This window comes from Nannospalax galili, unplaced genomic scaffold, assembly GCF_000622305.1.
Source record: "Nannospalax galili isolate Female #2095 unplaced genomic scaffold, S.galili_v1.0 scaffold653, whole genome shotgun sequence".
Lineage (NCBI taxonomy): Eukaryota > Metazoa > Chordata > Mammalia > Rodentia > Spalacidae > Nannospalax > Nannospalax galili.
Window position 1 is genome coordinate 2,661,732 of NW_008334077.1, and position 19,209 is coordinate 2,680,940.

The 19,209-nt window shown below is 50.7% G+C and overlaps 2 protein-coding genes across 8 annotated transcripts in view; one reads left to right on the forward strand and one right to left on the reverse strand.

Moving 5' to 3' along the window:
- The first annotated feature begins 504 nt into the window (after positions 1-504).
- Positions 505-3,293, forward strand: Dnph1 (2'-deoxynucleoside 5'-phosphate N-hydrolase 1). The gene is made up of 4 exons (XM_008829085.3): positions 505-739; positions 2,639-2,707; positions 2,861-2,971; positions 3,117-3,293. The coding sequence occupies exons 1-4, from the start codon at positions 556-558 to the stop codon at positions 3,257-3,259; spliced, it is 507 nt and encodes a 168-aa protein (XP_008827307.1). The 5' UTR covers positions 505-555; the 3' UTR covers positions 3,260-3,293.
- Positions 3,294-3,813: 520 nt separating this feature from the next.
- Cul9 (cullin 9) overlaps positions 3,814-19,209 on the reverse strand; it is a 52,862-nt gene continuing 37,466 nt past the window's right edge. For 5 of the 7 annotated variants that reach the window (XM_008829087.2, XM_017797154.2, XM_017797151.2 and 2 more), the window contains 15 exons: positions 14,962-15,107; positions 14,712-14,841; positions 14,374-14,573; positions 13,058-13,308; positions 11,776-12,121; positions 7,361-7,501; positions 7,063-7,227; positions 6,733-6,896; positions 6,344-6,437; positions 5,809-5,883; positions 5,558-5,668; positions 5,281-5,398; positions 4,833-4,966; positions 4,212-4,285; positions 3,814-4,131 (listed from right to left, as the gene is read on the reverse strand). In XM_008829087.2, coding sequence (XP_008827309.1) covers positions 3,948-4,131; positions 4,212-4,285; positions 4,833-4,966; positions 5,281-5,398; positions 5,558-5,668; positions 5,809-5,883; positions 6,344-6,437; positions 6,733-6,896; positions 7,063-7,227; positions 7,361-7,501; positions 11,776-12,121; positions 13,058-13,308; positions 14,374-14,573; positions 14,712-14,841; positions 14,962-15,107 — 2,333 coding nt within the window. In that variant the 3' untranslated portion in view covers positions 3,814-3,947. Of the gene's footprint in view, positions 4,132-4,211; positions 4,286-4,832; positions 4,967-5,280; positions 5,399-5,557; positions 5,669-5,808; positions 5,884-6,343; positions 6,438-6,732; positions 6,897-7,062; positions 7,228-7,360; positions 7,502-11,775; positions 12,122-13,057; positions 13,309-14,373; positions 14,574-14,711; positions 14,842-14,961; positions 15,108-19,209 lie in introns of those variants that run through there. The other 2 variants (XM_008829086.2, XM_008829089.3) reach the window with 2 other exon arrangements.

The window sequence follows — 19,209 nt, forward strand, 5'->3', positions numbered from 1 at the left end:
GGTGCTGGGAATCGAACCCAGGTCCTCCGCAGGGCACTGCTCTTAACCACTGAGCCATCTCTCCAGCTCCTTATTTATTATTTTATTTTATGTGTATAAGTGTATTGCCTGCATGTACGTGAGTGCACTCGTGTTGTGCAATGCCGTAGAAGTCAGAAGGCGGCTTCGGATTCCCTTGGAACTGGAGTTAAGGACAGTTTGTAGCTGCTATGTGGATGCTGGGAATTGAACCCAGGTCCTCCGCAAGAGCAGTTAGTGCTCTTAACCGCTGAGCCATCTCTCCAGCCCCCATAAATATTTTTAAATAAATAAAAATTTAAAAATAACTCTGCAAAGTTTAGGGAGACCCGTCAGCATTTGCTTGAGAGAACTGGGAGAATCCAGACCCGCTCTAGCCTCGGGTCCTTAGCAGCTGGGAGCTGGGAAGGTGGTGGAGCTGAGGGGCGGGCTAGGCTGGGTTCCCGGGAGTCCTCCCCTTTGGCCCGGCGTTTCCCTTTCCCTGGGGCCGGCACGTCGGGTCACGTGGCCACGGCGGGCGTCCAGCGCTAGGCGGCGATGGCGGCGAGGGCGGCGAGCTCCGGGGAGCCGGTGCAGCACAGCGCATACGCGGTGTACTTCTGCGGGAGCATCCGTGGGGGGCGTGAGGACCAGGCGCTGTATGCGCGGATCGTGTCGCGGCTGCTGCGCTACGGGACGGTGCTCACGGAGCACGTGGCGGCTGCAGGGCTGGACCCGCGCGGTGAGGCAGCTAGGGGTGGGCTGGGGACTCGCAGACTAGAGGACCGGCAGGTGGGGACGCTCAAGCTAGGGGACCGGCAGGTTGGGGACCCGCAGACTAGGGAACTAGGGAACTGGCAGGTTGGGGACCCGCAGGCTAGACAAGGGCCCGGCCCATTCCTCTCTACTACAAGTAGAAGGACCCTGGCAAGGCTCAGGCCATGTCTGTCCCAGCACACTGAAAGCCAGTGAGGGAGCTCAGTTCCAACACTCCCTGTCTTGACCTTTAATTCCTTCTTGACCTCTTCAGCCTTTTCCAGGGCATTAGTGGGTAAGAGTGAGATGAAGATGGATTGTGCTGTTTTACCAGGATTCAGGGTGCATCCTACCAGCTACTCCTTCCTCTGGTCCAAAGCAAAGCTCTTTTCCCAACCAACCCCCTTTCTGTTAGAGGCAGCAGATCCTGGATGTTCCAGACCCTCAGTTCTGTTACTGATCACATCCTGGCTGTTAGGTCTTTACAGCTAGGTTTTTATGAGCTGTCTGCACTTACCACACTTCCAGTTTGAAAATTGTGTCTAGAAGGCTTGGAAACCTAAGTTCCCTCTTGTCCCACCCAAGAGCAGTCCCACAGTTATAACTGCAGTTATTAGAAACTTTGAGACAGGTCTCTAGCTGGCCGGGAACTCACTATGCCAGACTTCTTTTACAAGGCAAGAATCTGCTGGGCCTTGTGGCTAATGATTTTAATCCCAACACTCTAGAGGCAGGGGCAAGTGGATCTCTGTGAGATTGAGGCCAGCCTGGTCTACATAGCAAGATCCAGGCCAGCTGGGGCTACAGGGAGACCCTGTCTCAAAAGGTCAAAGACAAGAATCAAAGTGCTAGAGGATTGGAAAGGGTCTTCTAAGTCCCAGAGCTTTCAGGTTCACTAGCTCAAGGTATGTCCACCTCTGTGATTGTTTGGTGGTCCTCAAACTTCATTGTGCTCAAGTGTCCTTAGGGAGTTTATTTTAAAATGCCTGGTGACACACCCATAATTACAGCAACTCTGAAGGATGAGGCAGGAAAATGCTGAGTTCCAGGCCAACCTGGGCTACATAGTGAGAATGTAACAAAAACAAAAAACAGAGTGATAGCCTGAAATAAAGCCTTTGAATATTTTTTTCTAGCTTTTTTTTTTCTTTGAGCTAGGTCTTTTGTATAGCCCAGGGTGGCCTCAAAATTGCTGTGTAGTTGAGGATGATCTTGAATTCCTGATCCTCCTGCCTCTAACTCCCAAGTGGCAGGATTACTGGCCCACAGGACCACACCTAGCTTCTTTTTCAAGATCAAATCTTGCTGTTGCCCAGTCTGGTCTCAGATACCTTCCTCGGGCTCCCTCAAATGAGCTTGGTTTGGTTTGTTTTTGAGGAAGCTCAGGCTGGCTTACAACTTGCTATTTAAGCCCAGGATGGCTTCAAGCTCAAGGTCCTCCTGCCTCTGCCTCCTGAGTGCCACTGTCCTCAGCTCACAAATGAGCTTTTTAACCTGGTTCTGCTCTGATGCCACCTGGCTTTACTGTCCTGAAGGGTGGCATTTAATCAACTGGAAGCTGTCAGTCCTGACTACTCTGACCCCAGTATGTCTGGCCAAGTACCTAAGTACCTTTCCCCAGTCACTTGGATTCATCATGAGTCAGTCCTCCCTACATCCCCATCCAGTCCCAATCACACATTGCTACCTTTCACAGGATAGAATTTTTCTTGTGGCTGTTCCATTCCCCCACTCCTTTTGATAGACCCCCTACCTTGTGCTGGCCCTTGGAGGTACTTGTCTCCCTCCCTGAGCAGGGTAGACATGGAGGACCTCAAGGGCATAGAGTTAGTTAGTACTGAATCGAGGCAGGGAGCATCTCTGACCAGCTTTCTCTCCACCACAGGGGAAGAAGCTGCTGGGGGCGACAAGCTCATCCATGAGCAGGACTTGGCCTGGCTACAGCAGGCAGATGGTGAGTTGCCCCTCTCCTACCTGCAGACTCCTCTGTGATGCTGGATTCCTGGGGCTTCCCTGACCTCCACATCTAGAAGGGACCCCCTCCCTCACAGACACACTTGTCCTTACAACCCCAGGTAATAAGCCTTATTCTTTCCTTTCTTCCTAGTGGTTGTGGCTGAAGTGACACAGCCCTCCTTGGGTGTTGGCTATGAATTGGGACGCGCTGTGGCCCTCAATAAGCAAATCCTGTGCCTGTTCCGTCCACAGTCTGGCCGAGGTGAGTATCCTAGCCTGAGGTGGCTTACCCCTTCCCTGCTGGCTCTCTGGAGACCTCATACCCCTCAGTTTCTTCCTGCTCTGGTGAACTAGGGAGCAGAGCAGGGGAACAGAAGGGAGGCAGCTTCATCTTTCCTGCTCCCCAGTGCTTTCAGCCATGATCCGGGGAGCAGCGGATGGCTCACGGTTCCAGGTGTGGGACTACGCAGAGGGAGAGGTGGAGACCATGCTGGATCGGTACTTTGAGGCTTATCCTCCTGAGCGGGCCTCCAGTAACCCAAGTACCTGACCACCCTGCTTCATTAAATCCTGACCCTAGAAAATGCTCTGGAATCATTCCTGTCTCAGCCCCAGCGGCAAATCAAAAGGTTTGTTCTAACTCTGTCTATAGTGGTGGGATTGGGACAGGTCCTCAAGAACATCCCTTTCCCACCCCACTTCACTTTAGGATACAGAGAAACTCTTTAAAGTCTGTAGGATCCCAAGAGGAGGGAGTTTGTCGTGCCCCTCAGGTCTCTGGGAGGCGTGTGATGGGTCATTCTTTTCCTCTTAGAAGCTAGGCTGCGTCTGAACCTGGACCATGAGGACCTGAGCTTTCTTGTATAAACTTAAGCCAAATGGTTTTGCTTTGGGCTTTTTCTGAGGATAAAGTCTGAAGTTCTAAAGAAAATAGTAAAGAACAAAGAGGAGCTGGTGAGGTGATTCAGCAGGTAAAAGCTCTTGCTGTCAAGCCTGATGACCTGAGTTCTATCCCCAGTACCCACATGGTAGAAGGTGGCACTAGGGGAGCTGAAGCTGCCTGGCCTGGGAGGCAGCAGCCCAGCCTGCTTCCAGAGAAGTATGTGAAAAAAAAGGAAATTTATTTAGTCAACAGAAGGTGCTACAGACACTGGGAGTCCCACCACACATGGCAGTGGAAGGTAAACCCCCTCCCCTGCAGCCCCTGGCAGCTCCAGGTATTTCCTGCCTCTGCCCCCTCAGTCATAGGATTCATCATCATCCTCATCACCAAAGAAGAACGTCTCTCGGTCCAGGTTCTCAGACTCCTCATCATAGGAAAAGCTGTCATTGTCCAACTCCTGGTCAAACTCGTGCTGCCATTCAGGCACATCCTCCTCTTCCTCCTCATCCTCTGCTTCCAGTCCCAAGGAGCCCTGGGGTCTAGGAAGAGCCACCTCACTCAGCCCAAAGAAATCTGACTTTCCCACTGCCCTCTCCCGGCCTCTGCCCACCCTACTCACTGATTGCTGGGCACATTGCATCCTTTTGCCTCCTGGGCCTCTACTGATGGACTCTGGAGTCCAACCCGGAAGTCCTGGCAAGAAGACAGAGGACTTAGGGAGCAGGAGAACAGAGGACCTGGGCCCCTGGGCCTGACATTCTTTCAACTGATGTTTCCTGAGGGCTGGGCTTCTGCTAGGTGCATTCCCTGACTTTGTGAAATTTCATTCCCTGAGGGTCTCCAGAGATGAAAATTCAATGGTGGGTACCCATCCTGTGCTGAAGGCACTTAACAATGTGCATCTTTCTGCCCAAGTTGTCTAGCAGTCAGCAAGCAACTGGAAGGCAGGGTTCACAGGGTTACTCCAGTGGTCCCTCACACCTTGATCCCCACATGTGGGAGTATGGTCAGAGACAGTTTCCTGAGTGATTCTGATAGATATCTGGCCAAAAACCCTTGATGTGGAGAAACCAACTCCTTTATCTTATAGGAAACCCCAGTTGATTTAGTGACACAGCTGGCCAGCAGCATCCAGCAGACTGGTCCAGGCCTCCTAACACCCTCTCACCCCCTCACTGTGTTTCCCTCAGGACCTCCACCAAGCAGGGCTGTGCAGGGCAGAGGAGAGCTGGGGCAGTACCTGGGTGGAGTGCTGCAGGATGGCCAACAGCCTCTCCTGGATCCTCCGGAGCAGCTCCATGCCCATGCTGAGGCAGTCTGCTCGCAGGAGACGCAGGGAGGAGGCCAAGTCTTGGCAGCGCAGCAAGGTTTCCTCTGCAGGAGGCAAACACCAGGCTGGCTCCCTTGTCCCATCTACTCCTTCCTCCCACAAACATCTATGGAGCATGCATGGAGGTCAACATTCATGGAGCTCACACACCAGGGGCAGGGTATGGAGCAGCTCATCTGTGACCTGAGCCCTATGGCATGAACTTCAGACCCGAAGAGAAGGTATGCAGAGTGAAGAGGGGGACGGGGACAGTGAAGGCAGGGGCACTGGATGACCTGTCTGGCTAGACATGGGATGCTCAGCACCGAGGAGAGGCTGGCAGGAAAGGACTGGCCAGGGAGAGGTGTGCCAGGCTTACCCAGGAGGATCTGCAAGGCATTGGTGTGGAGCTCCAGGTTCTCAGTCTGCTGTTCCACCACATCCATGTATTCCGTGTCCTGACTGTAGAAGCTGTAGACGCAGGTATAGGCCAGCACCTAGGGGTGCCCCAGTCAGTTCTTCCTGCCTGAATCCCCGCACCTCCACGCTGGCCTACCCTCTTCTCTGGTCCTCCATCCAGGCAAGTCAAGTGAAAGCAACCACCACTCAGCCCCCCTGGTACCACCTCTCCCATTTGCTTCCCCCACTGCTACAACCTTTCGAGCCTGCTCAAGGGCCCGGCAGGCATCATTGAGGAATGTGAAGGATTTGGGCGGGGGCACCTCGTGGATGGCAGAGGCCCGGTTCCGCAAGTTCACAGCAAACTCCTGTATGAGGACGGTGCTTAGCATACATATGCAGCCCCAGCATGTGCTACCAGACAGCACCCCATGCAGCTCCCAGCTGGCCCTCCCGAGGCAGTCACCTCAGCTTTCTGACTTCACTCACCCACCACCTTCCTGCTCACCCGGGCCTGGTGATGGAAGGTGCACCTCTCATTATAGTCCTGAAACCGCTTCTCCTGACGAGCTGCTTTGCTCACCTGGCAAAGACACGTGGAGGGAGTTGTTGGGTGCTTTGTTCCTACAGACTGGGGTTAATAATTAGTACACGCACTATTTCAGGCCCTTCTACACTTAGTCCAGATGATTTTTCAGGTAATTCTAACTGTTGGAGGCAAGCTCTATCATTAGCCACCCTTTACGGGCAGGTGTGTTGGGGCTTGTCCACAGCCTTGCTGAGTGGTGGGGCAGGCTGACTCCACACTCCTTGCTCTGCTCTGGCACCTGCTGAGGGTGCCCTGTGCTGTTCTCCCCAGGTTTTCTTTGGCCACCCGGGTTTGGGCAGTCCTCCCAGTACAGAACGCCCAGCACCTGCAGGCCTAGGAGACTTCTGTCCTCTCCCTTTGTCCCAGCTGCTCTCTGGGTACATGTTACAGGGCCAGCAGCTGCCTGGCCTGACTGCCCCTGGACCTCTGACTCCTCAGTCACCCGGCCCCTTACCATGGCAGAGCAGCTGTAATAGTCCTTGTGATTTGGCTTCCAGGACTTGAGGCAGCGCCAGCAGAATCCATGGTTACATTTGGCACAGGTCATGCTATGGAGGATGTGAGGTGGTCAGAGGGTACCAGCCTCTGGATAAGGATGGCCAGGGTGTCAAGGGTCTGGACACACCACTCATGAGGTCTCTGGCCTCACCACCTGCCCCCCAGTCTCCATCTTCCCAAGCCCTGCTTTTGGACTCCCAACACGCTGCAGACATAACCTGGGGAATCCAGGAGGTCACCTGGGGGCTGCCAAGTGAGGAGAAGCTGATTTACTGAGCTTCACAATAAAGCTGAGTTCCTCACTGCCAGGCCTCCCTCCCGAGCCCCCCAGCACTCCCTTCTTACTGCAGGCACCCCTCATTCTTCTCGATGGGTGCCTGACAGCTGGGACAGCGTTTGGAGATGAGCTTAGCCAGGTGCTTGCTCTGGGCCTCCATGCTCATGCCATCATAGTAGCCACCATCGTCGACCCACTGGGACATGTGGCCACAGCTGGCAGGGTAGTGTGCCTGGTGGGAGAGTAAGGATACAGCTGAGGTCTGACTGGATGGCACTACTGGCGTAGGTGGCATGGGTGGGACTACAGGAAGGCTACAACTCAGCCAGGTGAGGGGTAAGGAGAGGTGCTGGGCAGGAAAGGAAGGGGTCCTTGCTGGGGCACAGTGGGCCACCCACCTCAGGGAAGCTACAGCTGAAGCAGGAGGCCCAGCCACATTTGGAGCAGGTGGTCCCGCTGCCCAGACCCTGGCGGCACAGGATGCGGTCACAGCCCTGAGGGTTGGTGCACCACGTCAGGTTGGAGCAGCTCTCCACATAGCCTCGCAGGAGGGCCTTCTTGTACTGTGGGCAGGTGCCAGGAGATGAGGGCATGACTCCAGAGGACACCACGTCCTCCTGGCACCCTGAGGGCCAACCTGTCTCCTGGGGCCTGTCTCTTTAGCCCTGCACTGGGGCCTCAGGCAGGAGGGGGTACCTTGGAGATGACTTCTAGTGAGGAGACAATGGCACAGATGAAGGCTCCAGTGGGCTGGGCAGGACAGTCAGCGATGGGGCAGGTGCAGTTCTGCACAAGGTTCTGTTCGATCCGAATTGTCAGATACTCATCCCAGCAAGACTGAGAATGAGGAAAGGAAGGGCTGCTCAGAGATGGGCTTGCTAGTAGCTGACCTGACAGCCTTCCCCAGCTTTGAAGAAGGCAGGCTCCTAGGCCTACTTCATGGCCCACTCTGATCATGGGTTTTCCTGGGATTGGGCTTAATTACATTTGTTTCTGAAGGTGTGTGGTCTCGGGCATTAGCCAGCTACAATTACCGTCAGATGGACATTGAGGGAGTAGGTAAAGAGAATCAAGGAAACGGAAAACAACCCAAATTCTAAGAAAGATATGGAAAGGGCAGTGTGTTATAGCTTGGATATAATGCAGTGCTTTTAACTCAGCACTCAGGGAGGCAGAGGCAGGGGCAGGCAGATCTCTGAGTTCAAGGGTAGTTTGTTCTATATGAGTTTCAGGCCAGCCAGGGCTATATAGCAAGGCCCTGTCTCAAAACAAAAGAAATACCAGCTTCAAGCCAGGTACACTGGCAAATGCCCTATAATCCCAGCACTCAGGTAAAGGCAGGAAAATGCAGAGTTTGAGGTCAACCTGGGCTATATAACCATTCCTTGACTTTAAATAAAAGTGTCCTGTAAAAGACTCATGTATCAAAGGCCTGGTCCCTGATGCAAACAGCATTTAGTGGTGAGGCTTTTATGGAGTGGCTGGATCATAAGGGCTCTGCTTTTACCAATGGTTTACTCCACTGACGGAGTCAATGAGTCCATCAAGGGGAAACTGTGCAAGGTGGGGACTGGTTGGAGGATGTAGATCACTAGAAGTGTGCCTTTGAAAGATCTCTTGTCCTCAGCTCCTTCCTGCCTGTTTCCTGACTGCCATGAGGTGAGCATCTCTCTCTGCTGTGTGCTTCCACCACGTTTCTGCTGTGTTACAGGCCTAGAAACAGTACAACCCGCCGTCCATGCTGAAACCTCTTACACTGAGAGCCAAGACAAATCTTTCCTGCTGTAAACTATTTCAGGTAGCTGTCACAGCAAAGTCTAACACAAGCAAGAAAGTCAGAGAGACTGGGGCCCCAGAGGTGGCTGTCCCTTTCCCACTGGGTGCTGGCCTCCCGTGCTGTCAGAGCAGCTCTGATCTCTTCTGATTCCAGTGTCTCCATCCCCAGCTCCCACGGCTACTGTCTCACACTTCAGACAGACTTGCCTGTGGTGTCCCACTTCCTGATCACGAGCAAAGCCATCTTTCAATCACCAGCACCAGAGCTTTGTTCTCAAACTCGTCTCTGGCTCCAAATCACTGCCCTACAGCAACCTCCCACCCTACAGCAACACATTGTGTCTTCCCCTTACTGCAGGATCCTCCTGATAAATGGCCTTTCTCCCCTCACCTCTCTGAACATGGTCCCTGAGCCTCCTGATCTCCTCCATTAAGCACCCCCGCTCCTCTGCCTATGGTCAAGAATTTCAAAATGCTTAGTCCAAGTCCCAGGAGACTACATGTACCCACGGCACCAGGTGACAGGATGCCCTTTGCGTTCTGAAACCAGACAAACTAGGAAGCTGAATACAAAGTCCTTGCGTTTTCAAGGTAAAACAAAGGACAGTGTCTCCAAATGCAGACCCCACACTTTGCAGATACAAATGCATAGGCTTCCCCATAGTCCCGAAGACAGGATCCTCAAATATCAACCTAGTAGCCTCCTGCTCCTGATTTCTTGGCTGCCATTGCCACCATCCAGCCCAAGGGCAACACAGTGTTGTCGCCTGCCCACTGCCCATCCTGTCTGACAGGTTCTCCCGCTGCTCTAGGGCCTGGGTTTTCCTCCTTTGACTTCTCTGGCCATTTGTACTCAATTGTGACCTATTCACAGGCTGGGACTTTTTCAATCAGATTGTTCATCTTAGTTACAGTTTCAGGAGATGCTGCAGGCTCAGCTCCAGCCTGCTTCTCCTCCTGAAGTGCTTCCAGCCAGAACTTTCCACTTAATTCCAAATCTCACTGGCGACCTGCCTTCCCCAAAATGTCCAGCAAGCAGCTCAAACGTCACAGCCCTGCCCTTCACACCTACCCTCTGCCCCAATGTTCCCCTCATCATAGTAAAAATGGCACAGCCCGTGCACTCAGATGCTTAGGTCAAAAGTGTCGGAACTGACCTTGATTCCCTCATCTGAAGCCCTTATAGCTAACACAAGTCTTGTGGGCTCTACTTTCAAATAAATGAAACCCATCCACTTTTCTTGTCACCAGTGCACAAGTTCAAAAAGCATCTTCTGCATCTTTATACCACATTCTCCAAATGGGCCTTTCCACACAACAGCCAAAGGTGTTTTTTTTTTTTTTTTTTTTTTTTTTTTTTTTTTTTGGTCTTTTTGAGACAGGGTCTGTGTGTATGTGTATGTGGGGTTGGGGGGGCAAAGTTGGTAACTCCCTTGATTGCTCCCTGCTTTATTAAGTCAGGTTTTCTCTGAACCTGGAACCCACCAATTCTAACTAGTCTAGCTGGCCAGCTTGTCCCAGGATCCCCAGTCTCTATCTCCTGAGTGCTGGGAGAACAGGTAGCCCACCATGCCTGCCTGGCTTTCACATGGGCTCTGGGGATGCACACTCCCATCCTTAGGCTTACCTGGAAAGCACTTTTGTCTACTGGGCTTTCTCCCCAGACCTCAAATAAGTTTTCCTTCAAAACTGTAAATCAGATCCCATCCCTCTTTGCTTAAAACCCACCATGGCTTCCCATAATTCATCATCCACTGTCTATCAATCTAACCCCATCTGGCCCCATCCTCCTCTCACACCTCCTCTCCTAAACACACTGGGCATTGGCCACCATGCTCAGCTTGGGTACTTTCTGCTCTCTGCCTACAACCCTCTCTCACAAGATGTCACCTCCTGACAGACCTCCCCTGACCTCCCCAATCTTAAAAGAAAGCCCTCATTCCCCAGTCACGCCTTATGACATCTTCCTTGCACTGATCAAAGTGTGGTGGGAGGGCCCTGGGGTGGGGCTGCCAAAATTGAAATCCTGAACCTGGACCAATGACTTCACCTCTAAGTGTCTCCATCTGTCATCTGTAAAATGGGAACAGTAAAAGGTCCTACCTCATCACATATTTACAGAGTAGGTAGAAAATGCATGTGAGCAGCATGATGCCGGCCCAGGGAGCCCCCATAAGTATTTGCTGCTGTGGTCAGTAGCTCTCAGATCCTTCCTTAGATTTTTTTCACTCCTTCACACAGCACTCAGCACTCTACACATGACCATTTTAGTTAAATGAAATATAGAAGAAATAAGACCCTGGGAAAAAGGGAGCCCAAGTAATAGAAGGGGGAAAAGCACAGAGCCACACACATGAAATGCACACAGCTCAGATCACCCACCACTGGGCAAACACTAGGGTAGAGAGAGGCAACCAGAACTCATGGCAACAAGGCACACTCCTGCTGCTAAGGTGACGTATCGGGCTTGACCCGTGTTCTAAAGAGCTGCGAGGGAATTCTGATTCAGCACTCTTGGCTCCCTGCACTTTGCCCCCTTCTCCCTGCCTTTAGGTTCAAGTCTGCACACTCCTATCTACTATCTACTGCACCACATCCACTTTCCAACGCCTCCTGCTGCTCTAGGCACTGGGCTGTCTGCGCTGACTTCTCTGCCATTTGTGCCACTCCTTTGCACTATTTTTCTGTTCTGTACTATTTCTATTTGTGTATTAAATAAGAATACATGATAATGGGCTGGAGAGATGGCTCAGCGGCTAAGAGCACTGGCTGCTCTTGCAGAGGACCTAGGCTCGATTCTCAGCACCCATATCAGCTAACAACTGTCCTAACTCCAGTTCCAGGGGAATCCAACACCGTCTTCTGACCTCCAAAGGCACTGCATGGCACGGGTGCAATACACTCATACGCATAAAATTAAATATATGTATTAAAAAAGAATACATGATAATACATGATTTGCTGTTCTGAGACGGGAAATCTTAAATGTTGATAAGGAAACTATAAACTAGATAACACTAATAATACTTTCACATTTATAAAGCCTTCCCTGACCTTCTCTCCCTCCGAGTGTCCAGGCAAGTGGTGCCACTTACAGATGACAAACTTAGTTTAGCTAAAGGGGCATAGCAGCATAGTACAGTGGTAGGACATGTGCTTAGCATTTGCCAGGCCCTGGGCTATATCCTTAAGAGGGAGGAAGGGAAGGAGGGAGGTAGAGAGAGACACAAAGTACCCAGGCTAGGAAATGGCAGCACTAGGACAGAACCTAGGCGTTTCTAAGGAGCGGTGTTAAGGTGGAAGGCCAAGGGTTCGGAAGAGGTTGGGTCCCTCACCTTACAGCAGTAGTGCATGCAGCAGAGGGAGGGCAGGTCGTCATCAGGTCCTAGGGGGCTGACACAGACAGGACAATGGGTGGGACGTGTGGGGGCAGCCTGGGCCTGGGGTACCCGCAGCCCAGCCGCAAGCAACAGCAGTTCCGGGTCGTCACTGTAGCTCTGCAGCAGCCATTCGGTGCTCCAGTGGGAATGAGCCAGTAGGTGCTGAGCTACATCTGACTCTAGGTTCAGTGTCTCCTGCACCTGCCGTACCGTCTGCTCCATCAACCCTTCTACCTCCTGGGGGCTCATGGTCCGGCTTGCAGGTAGCTGTAGAGATGCCAGGGCTGCCACAGCTTCTGGGCTTAGAGAGAGAAGAGACAGCCGTTAGTATCCCTGTCCTGGTTATCCACCTACTAGCTTCTGCCCGGCCCTGGCTTCCCACTTGACCCTGTGCTTACACTTGCCTCCAAAGCTTACAGCTAACCACTGAAACCAACAGTGGGAGCAGAGCCCTCCACAGAAGCACATGTAAACTTGGGGCTGGGACTGGCTAGAGCAATGACTGGGGGCACTTCAGGGACCCAGTGGGCAGGGCTCAAGATGCTAAGTGACTTATAATGAAGGGGACAGTCCACTGCAGGTCTCACCTAAAATAACAGCAGTATGTCTAAGTGAGAAATTGTCTGCAGCCTAACTGCAGTGTGAACTGTGGACCAGTGGTGTGGGCATCACAGAGAGCTTGAACCAGATCTGCCCTCAACCAGATCCTAAGTGATATATGTGCATGCCGAGCTCTGAGAAAGTTCAGAGACCTCACTTTACATACATGCAAGAAGCAGGCATGGGAAGTAGTGCTGTAACAGACTGAGGAGGAGCGCGGCCTTGATGATGGAAGCTTTAGGGGTACTGGCTAGTTAGGAACAGCCTAGGACAAATTCTTGAGCAGAACAAACTCTTGAAACCATCTGTTTTGCCAAGCCAAGTGCCCAGGCACTGCATTCCTATCTGCAGGACATTTCCTGTTTCCTTAGGAAGAATGAGCTCTACAAAGCAGCCTGAGTGTCCAGGGCCCTTGGCTAAGGGCTATCACTGGGAGGACAGGGACACCAAATCTCTACTTGGCAAGGGGGTCTGGAGGCCGGAGTGGTGCTAAGATGAGGAATGAAGACCAGCAAAGCTGGAGAAATAACAGTGAGGGGAAAGCACAGGCAGGAAGTGTTTTTACACAAGTGAGCTTTGCAAGGCATTGGTCCTACCTCCCTCCCACCCACTAAAGGGACAGGGTGAGGGTGGCTACCTAGGCTTGGAGGTCTCAGTACTCTGGTTGCCACAAAAAGGGACATCTGCCTGACCGCGGCAGGACCCCAGGGGCTCTGGGGTGGCATATATCAAGATCTGGGGCCGGTCATCACGCCGTTCCACATAGCCCTGGCCCAGGAGATGCAGGATGCAGGAGAGGACATCGGTACTAGAACAGGCCACACCCCCAGCAACAGCACCGCCCAGGCTCCCAGGTGGATTTGGACCCTTCTGCCAGGCCTCCAGGACCTGGATGGGAGAAAAAGAAACAAGCAGGCCACTCTTACCCTGAGGAGCCAGCCTGCTTGGATTCAATGCCTGGCTCTGCCACCTACTGGCTGTGGCTAGGTTATTTTCTCATAACCCACTTGTCTATCAACTGGGATATGTTAATATTTATGGGCTGGAGAGATGGGTCAGAGGTTAAGAGCACTGACTGCTCTTGCAGAGGACCCGTGTTTTGATTCCCAGCACCCACATGATGGCTACAAACCGTCCTTAACTCCAGCTCCAGGGGAATCCGAAGTCCTCTTCTGACTTCTGTGGCATTGCATGACACAGGTGCACTCACATACGAGCAGGCAATACACTCATACACATAAAATAAAAATAATAAAAACAGGCTGGGCGTGGCAGCGCACGCCTTTAATCCCAGCACTCGGGAGGCAGAGGCGGGCAGATCTCTGTGAGTTCAAGGCCAGCGTGGTCTACATAGTGAGTTCCAGGACAGCTGGGGCTACAGGGAGACCCTGTCTCAAAAAGACCAATAATAATATTATTATTATAAATATTTTTAAAAATAATATTTATATTGTATGATTATTGTGGGAACCAAATAACTAAATCATACACATGGCAAGTAGTCATGTCAGGAATAGAAAGCCCAATGGAGGGCTACAGGGATGGCTTAGTGAGTGAAGCACCTGCCATGCAATCACGATGACCCGAGTTCAAATCCCTAGCACCCATGTGAAGTTGGGCACAGTAACACAGGTCTATCATCTGGGTGTTCCTATGGCAAGATGGGAGATGGAGACAGGAAACTCCCTAGCAGCTCATGGCTAGTTAGCCTGGCCAATGCAGTGGCAAACAAGAGACTGTCAAACAAGGTGGAAGGTGAGGGTCAACCCCCAAGGTTGTCCTCTGACCTGCGCTCCTGTACAGGTACACACATAGATCATTCACACACAGCAAGAAAATGCAGATGGGAACGTCATCCAATGGATGTTTCATATTGAAAAAGTTAACTTCCTCTGTGCTGACCTTGGGTTCCAACCCCCATCCCCAAGGTGGAGCATGGTCCCTTCAGCTTACCAGACAGACAAGCTGATCAATGTGGAGGCCTTTCTCCCCATGGGCTTTGAGAATACGAACAAGAAGACAGCTCAAGAGGTTCCTCTTCTGTTCCAGGGTTCGGCCCTCATCCTTTTCTACGCTGAAGTATGTCTGAGGAGGTATCAGCCACAGGACTTCCTCATGGGGCAGGGACCAAGGCTCTCGAAGCTGCAGCATCCCTGGAGTCCAGTCCCAGTCAGGTACCCAAGGATGGGGGAGACACATGAGTGAGTACCCTTCTACACTCTCATCCCCTAGTGCATCTGCCTCCCCCCAGGCTTCCCACTGCACAGCTCAGCCCAGCCCTGCTGACCTACCTCCCTGTGGAAAGTCCTGGGTCTCCCCCAGTGTCAAAGGACCATTGTCAGAGGTAAGGGGCAGAAGTGCCTGGTGCAGTAGCTCAGGGGAGAGGTCAGAATTCTTCAACAAGATCTCTACTGACACTTTCTGGTGAGGAGAAACAGGGCCAATCAGCGGTGAAGAAAGGGAAAATAACAGGGGCAGAAGGTGGAAGAACAGAGACAGGAGGACAAATTGAGGTGCTAAAAGACTAAAGAGCTGAGGTACCTCTGATTGGTTGAAATTCAACAGCAGCCACATCTGCACTGTGGACACATGCAGAGTCTGGTTCCCAAACTGTAACTCAGCCCTGCCCAGCCATGTCCACTGAAGTCGCCGATGTGGTCCCATGTCCAAGACTGGGTAGTTCTGACCTAGGGAAGTACCAGGACACAGACGGAGACAAGAGCAGGGGAGGTGAAGGAATTAGGGGTCGAGATGGACTTTTTTTTTTTGTCTTTTTGAGACAGGATCTCTCTGTAGCCCCAGCTGTCCTGGAACTCACTATGTAGACCAGGCTGGCCTTGAACTCACAGAGATCCACCTGCCTTTGCCTCCTGAGTGCTGGGATCAAAGGCGTGCACCACCACACCCAGCTGAGATGGACTATTTTTAAATCCATGAGTTCATAATGATGTATTTTGTTTTGTCTTTTTGAGACAGGGTCTCCCTGTAGCCCCTGCTGTCCTGGAACTTACTATGTAGACCAGGCTGGCCTTGAACTCACAGAGATCCACCTGCCTCTGCCTCCCAAGTGCTGGGACTACAGGCGTGCACCACCACGCTGGGACATAATGATGTATTTTTTAAGGACCTCACTGGTCATCATGGGAGGAACCCAAGGAATCATGCATTGTTTTTAAAAACTAGCTAAAGGGGGACTGGAGAGATGGCTCAGCAGTCAAGAGCACTGACTTCTCTTGCAGAGGACCCAGGTTCAATTCCAAGCACCCACATGGAGGCTACGAACTGTCCTTAACTCCAGTTCCAGAGGAATCCGAAGCCCTCTTCTGACCTCCACAACATTGCATGACACAGGTGCACTTACATACATGCAGGCAATACACTCATACACATAAAATAAAAAATAAATAAAATATTTTTTTAAAAACTAGCTAAAGGGGGCTAGAGAGATGGCTCAGCGGTTAAGAACACTGGTTGTTCTTGCAGAAGACCTGGGTTCAAATCCCAGCACCCACATGGCAACTAACGACTGTCCATGGCTCCAGTTCCAGGGGATCTGACAGCCTCTTCTGACCTGTGGGCACTGTATGACATGGGTGCACTTACCTACATGCAGGCAATACATGCATGCACATAAAATAAAAATAATAAAAATTTTAAAAAAAGAACCACCATATGATCCAGAAAAAAAAAAAGAGGACAGACTCAGTCTTTTCCTGTGTGTACATTACTTTAGCATAACAAAGAGTTGGCAAGACAAAGTTTTTCTTTACAGAGAAAGCATTCAGCTAACATGTGACAGAACAGCAACAAAACTAGAGTATTACTCTTTCATACCCTCTAATGGAATGAGACGTGAGGGACTGGGGATATAGGTCAGTCCCTATCACCACACAAATCAGGCGGGGTTGCACATGCCCCCCACACAGGAGAGAAAGGCAGGAGGATCAGAAGCTCAAGGTCATCCTTGGCTATGTATGAGTTTGAGGCCAGCATGGGATACATGAGACCCTGTCTCAAAAATATTAAAAAAGGACACTGGGGATACTAGCCTTATTTTTTTTAGTATTTTAATATTTATTATTATTTATTTTATATGAGTGTATTGCCTGCATGTTTGTAAGTGCACCCATGTCGTGAAATGCCCTCAGAGGTCAGAAGAAGGTACTGGATCCCCTGGAACTGGAGTTATAGACAGTTGTTAGCAGCCAAGTAGGTACTAGGAATCAAACCTGGGTCCTCTGCAAGAGTAGCCAGTGCTCTTAACCGCTGAGTCATCCCTCCAGTTCCACTAGCCTTATTTTGAAATATTCCCTCTACATATTTCTTGTTAATAGTGGCGAGGGAAAAATATTTTTTGGTTTACAATTTTTTCATGGGGGAGGATTGAGCAGGGTCTCCCAGCTGGCCTGGAACTGGCTATGTAGACCAGACTGGACTTGAACTCACAGAGACCCACCTGCCTCTGCCTCCCCAGTGCTGGGATTAAAGGTGTGCACCACCACACCTGGCACTTTATTCTATGTGTGCAAGTGTTATGCCTGCAGTATGTAAGTGCACCAGTGTCATGCAGTGTCCACAGAGGGCAGAAGAGGGCATCAGATCCCCTAGAACTGGAGTTACAGATGGTGGTTAGCTGCCATGTGGATGCTGGTAACCAATCCCAGGTCCTCTACAAGAGCAGCAGTGGTCTTAACCACTGAGCCATCACTCCATCTCCCAGCAAAGGAAAAATATTAACTCTATTGACCAGGTTGCTAAAATTAACATCATAGGAGGTTGGGGGGATATAGCTTAATGGTGGAAGACATGCTTAGCACTTAAAAGTTCCCAGTTCAAACCCCAGAACTATGGGGCCAGGAGCCTGGAGATAAAATATTTTGACAGGTTTATAATATCACTTGATATTTGGTGAATATATAATCTGAGCCTAAATATGAGGAAACATCATAGAAATGTAAAGTGAGCAATTTTTTTTGTCTTTTTGAAGCAGGGTCTCCCTGTAGCCCCAGCTGTCCTGGAACTCACTATGTAGACCAGGCTGGCCTTGAACTCACAGAGATCTGCCTGCCTCTGCCTCCCAAGTGCTGGGACTACAGGCGTGCGCCACCATGCCCGGCTTGTGAGCAACTATTTTAAAAGACTGCTTTCTCCAAAAATACCAATGTTCACAAAGTCAAAGAAGGCAGTGGACTGTTCCAGATTAAAAGAGACTGAAGACGTCTGACATCTAAACTTAACAAGTGACATTATCCTGGATCTTCTGGATGGAAAGCAAAGTCACAGAAGACTACGGGTCCATTGACAAAACTGGAATGTAGAAGGTAGATTAAGGTATTATCCCAATGCTGTATTTATTGACAACTCAATTGTTCTTATGCATGAGAGTACCTTTATGCCTAGAAAATCTGTACTATTAGGAGCAAAAAGCCAGTATATACACAATTTATTCTCAACGACTCTGAAAACAAGTGTGTACAATGTGTGCACACATATACTCACACACAGATACATACACTCCTATATACACAAATATATGCACACAAAGAGCAAATGATAAGCTAGGTGGAGTGGTATATGGCTATAATCCAGGCACTCAGGGGGGAAGGCAAGATGACTGAGAGTGCAGGGACAGCCTGGGCTACATCAAGAACCTGGTTTGCAAAGAAAAAAAAGCTAATGATAAAAATAAAATGTTTCGGGACTGGGTGTGGTGGCACACACCTTTAATCCCAGAACTTAGGAGTCAGAGGCAGGCAGATCTCTGTGAGTTCAAGGCCAGCCTGGTCTCCATAGTGAATCCAGGCCAGCTGGGGCTACAGGGAGACCCTGTCTCAAAAAGACCAAAAAAAAAAAAAAATAGTTTCAGCCAAGCATGCCTGTAAAACAAGCCCTTGGGAGGCAGGGGGAGGAAGATCACTGCCAGGTCCAGGTCAGCTTGGTCTATATAGTAAGTGCCTGGCCAGCCAAGACTACACAGTTCAAAGAACAATAAAAAGCAAAATGGTTACAAAAGATACACTTGGATAAAAGTTACATGGATGTTCTTTGCATTATTCTTACAATTGTCTATTAACTTGAAATTAAATTTAGGTAAAAGAATATGGAATCCTCACCTCCCTCTGCTTCCCTGGGCTGCACACCAGGGCTCTTTCCTGGACACCGGGGCTGACCTCTCGGCCCAGAACCACCACTGCTTCCTGATCCCTTGCATCCAGAGGAACCCAGTTCCTTCTCGCCTTCCCCAGGAGCCCTCTGAGCCTGGTCCTGCCCTCATTTCCCTCTGCTTCCCTGGGCCTGCACAACCTGCCAGCCTCTCTCCTGGTCCTCAGGCACCCTTGGGGCCTCTTCCCCCCCCATCTCCCTTTGCATCTCTGGGTGGCATGGCCACCAGCTGCCCGAGACCATCTTTCCTGGACCCTGCTCCCAGGCCAGTCCAACCCCCAAATTCCCGAGGACAACATCTTTCCTAGAAGCCTGAGAGCATCTGATCCTCATCTGACTTGAGCTTCTGTGGGAACTCCTGAAGACAAAAGCAATCTGGCCACTCCAATATAAAATCAAAAGAGAGAACCAGAAGCTTAGACAAATCAGCTTTTCATGCCCAAAAACTAAACCACAAAGGCACATAAAGTTTACAAAAAGAAGCAGACCTAAACTTGAAGGCTTGAGTCTCACATAAGAATCAGAAACTACAAAAGAAATTCACATGTCAAAATCACAGAGAAAAAATAACAACATGAAAAACCAAAATAACATATCCCCACCAAATACCAATAGTCCTCTAGAGGA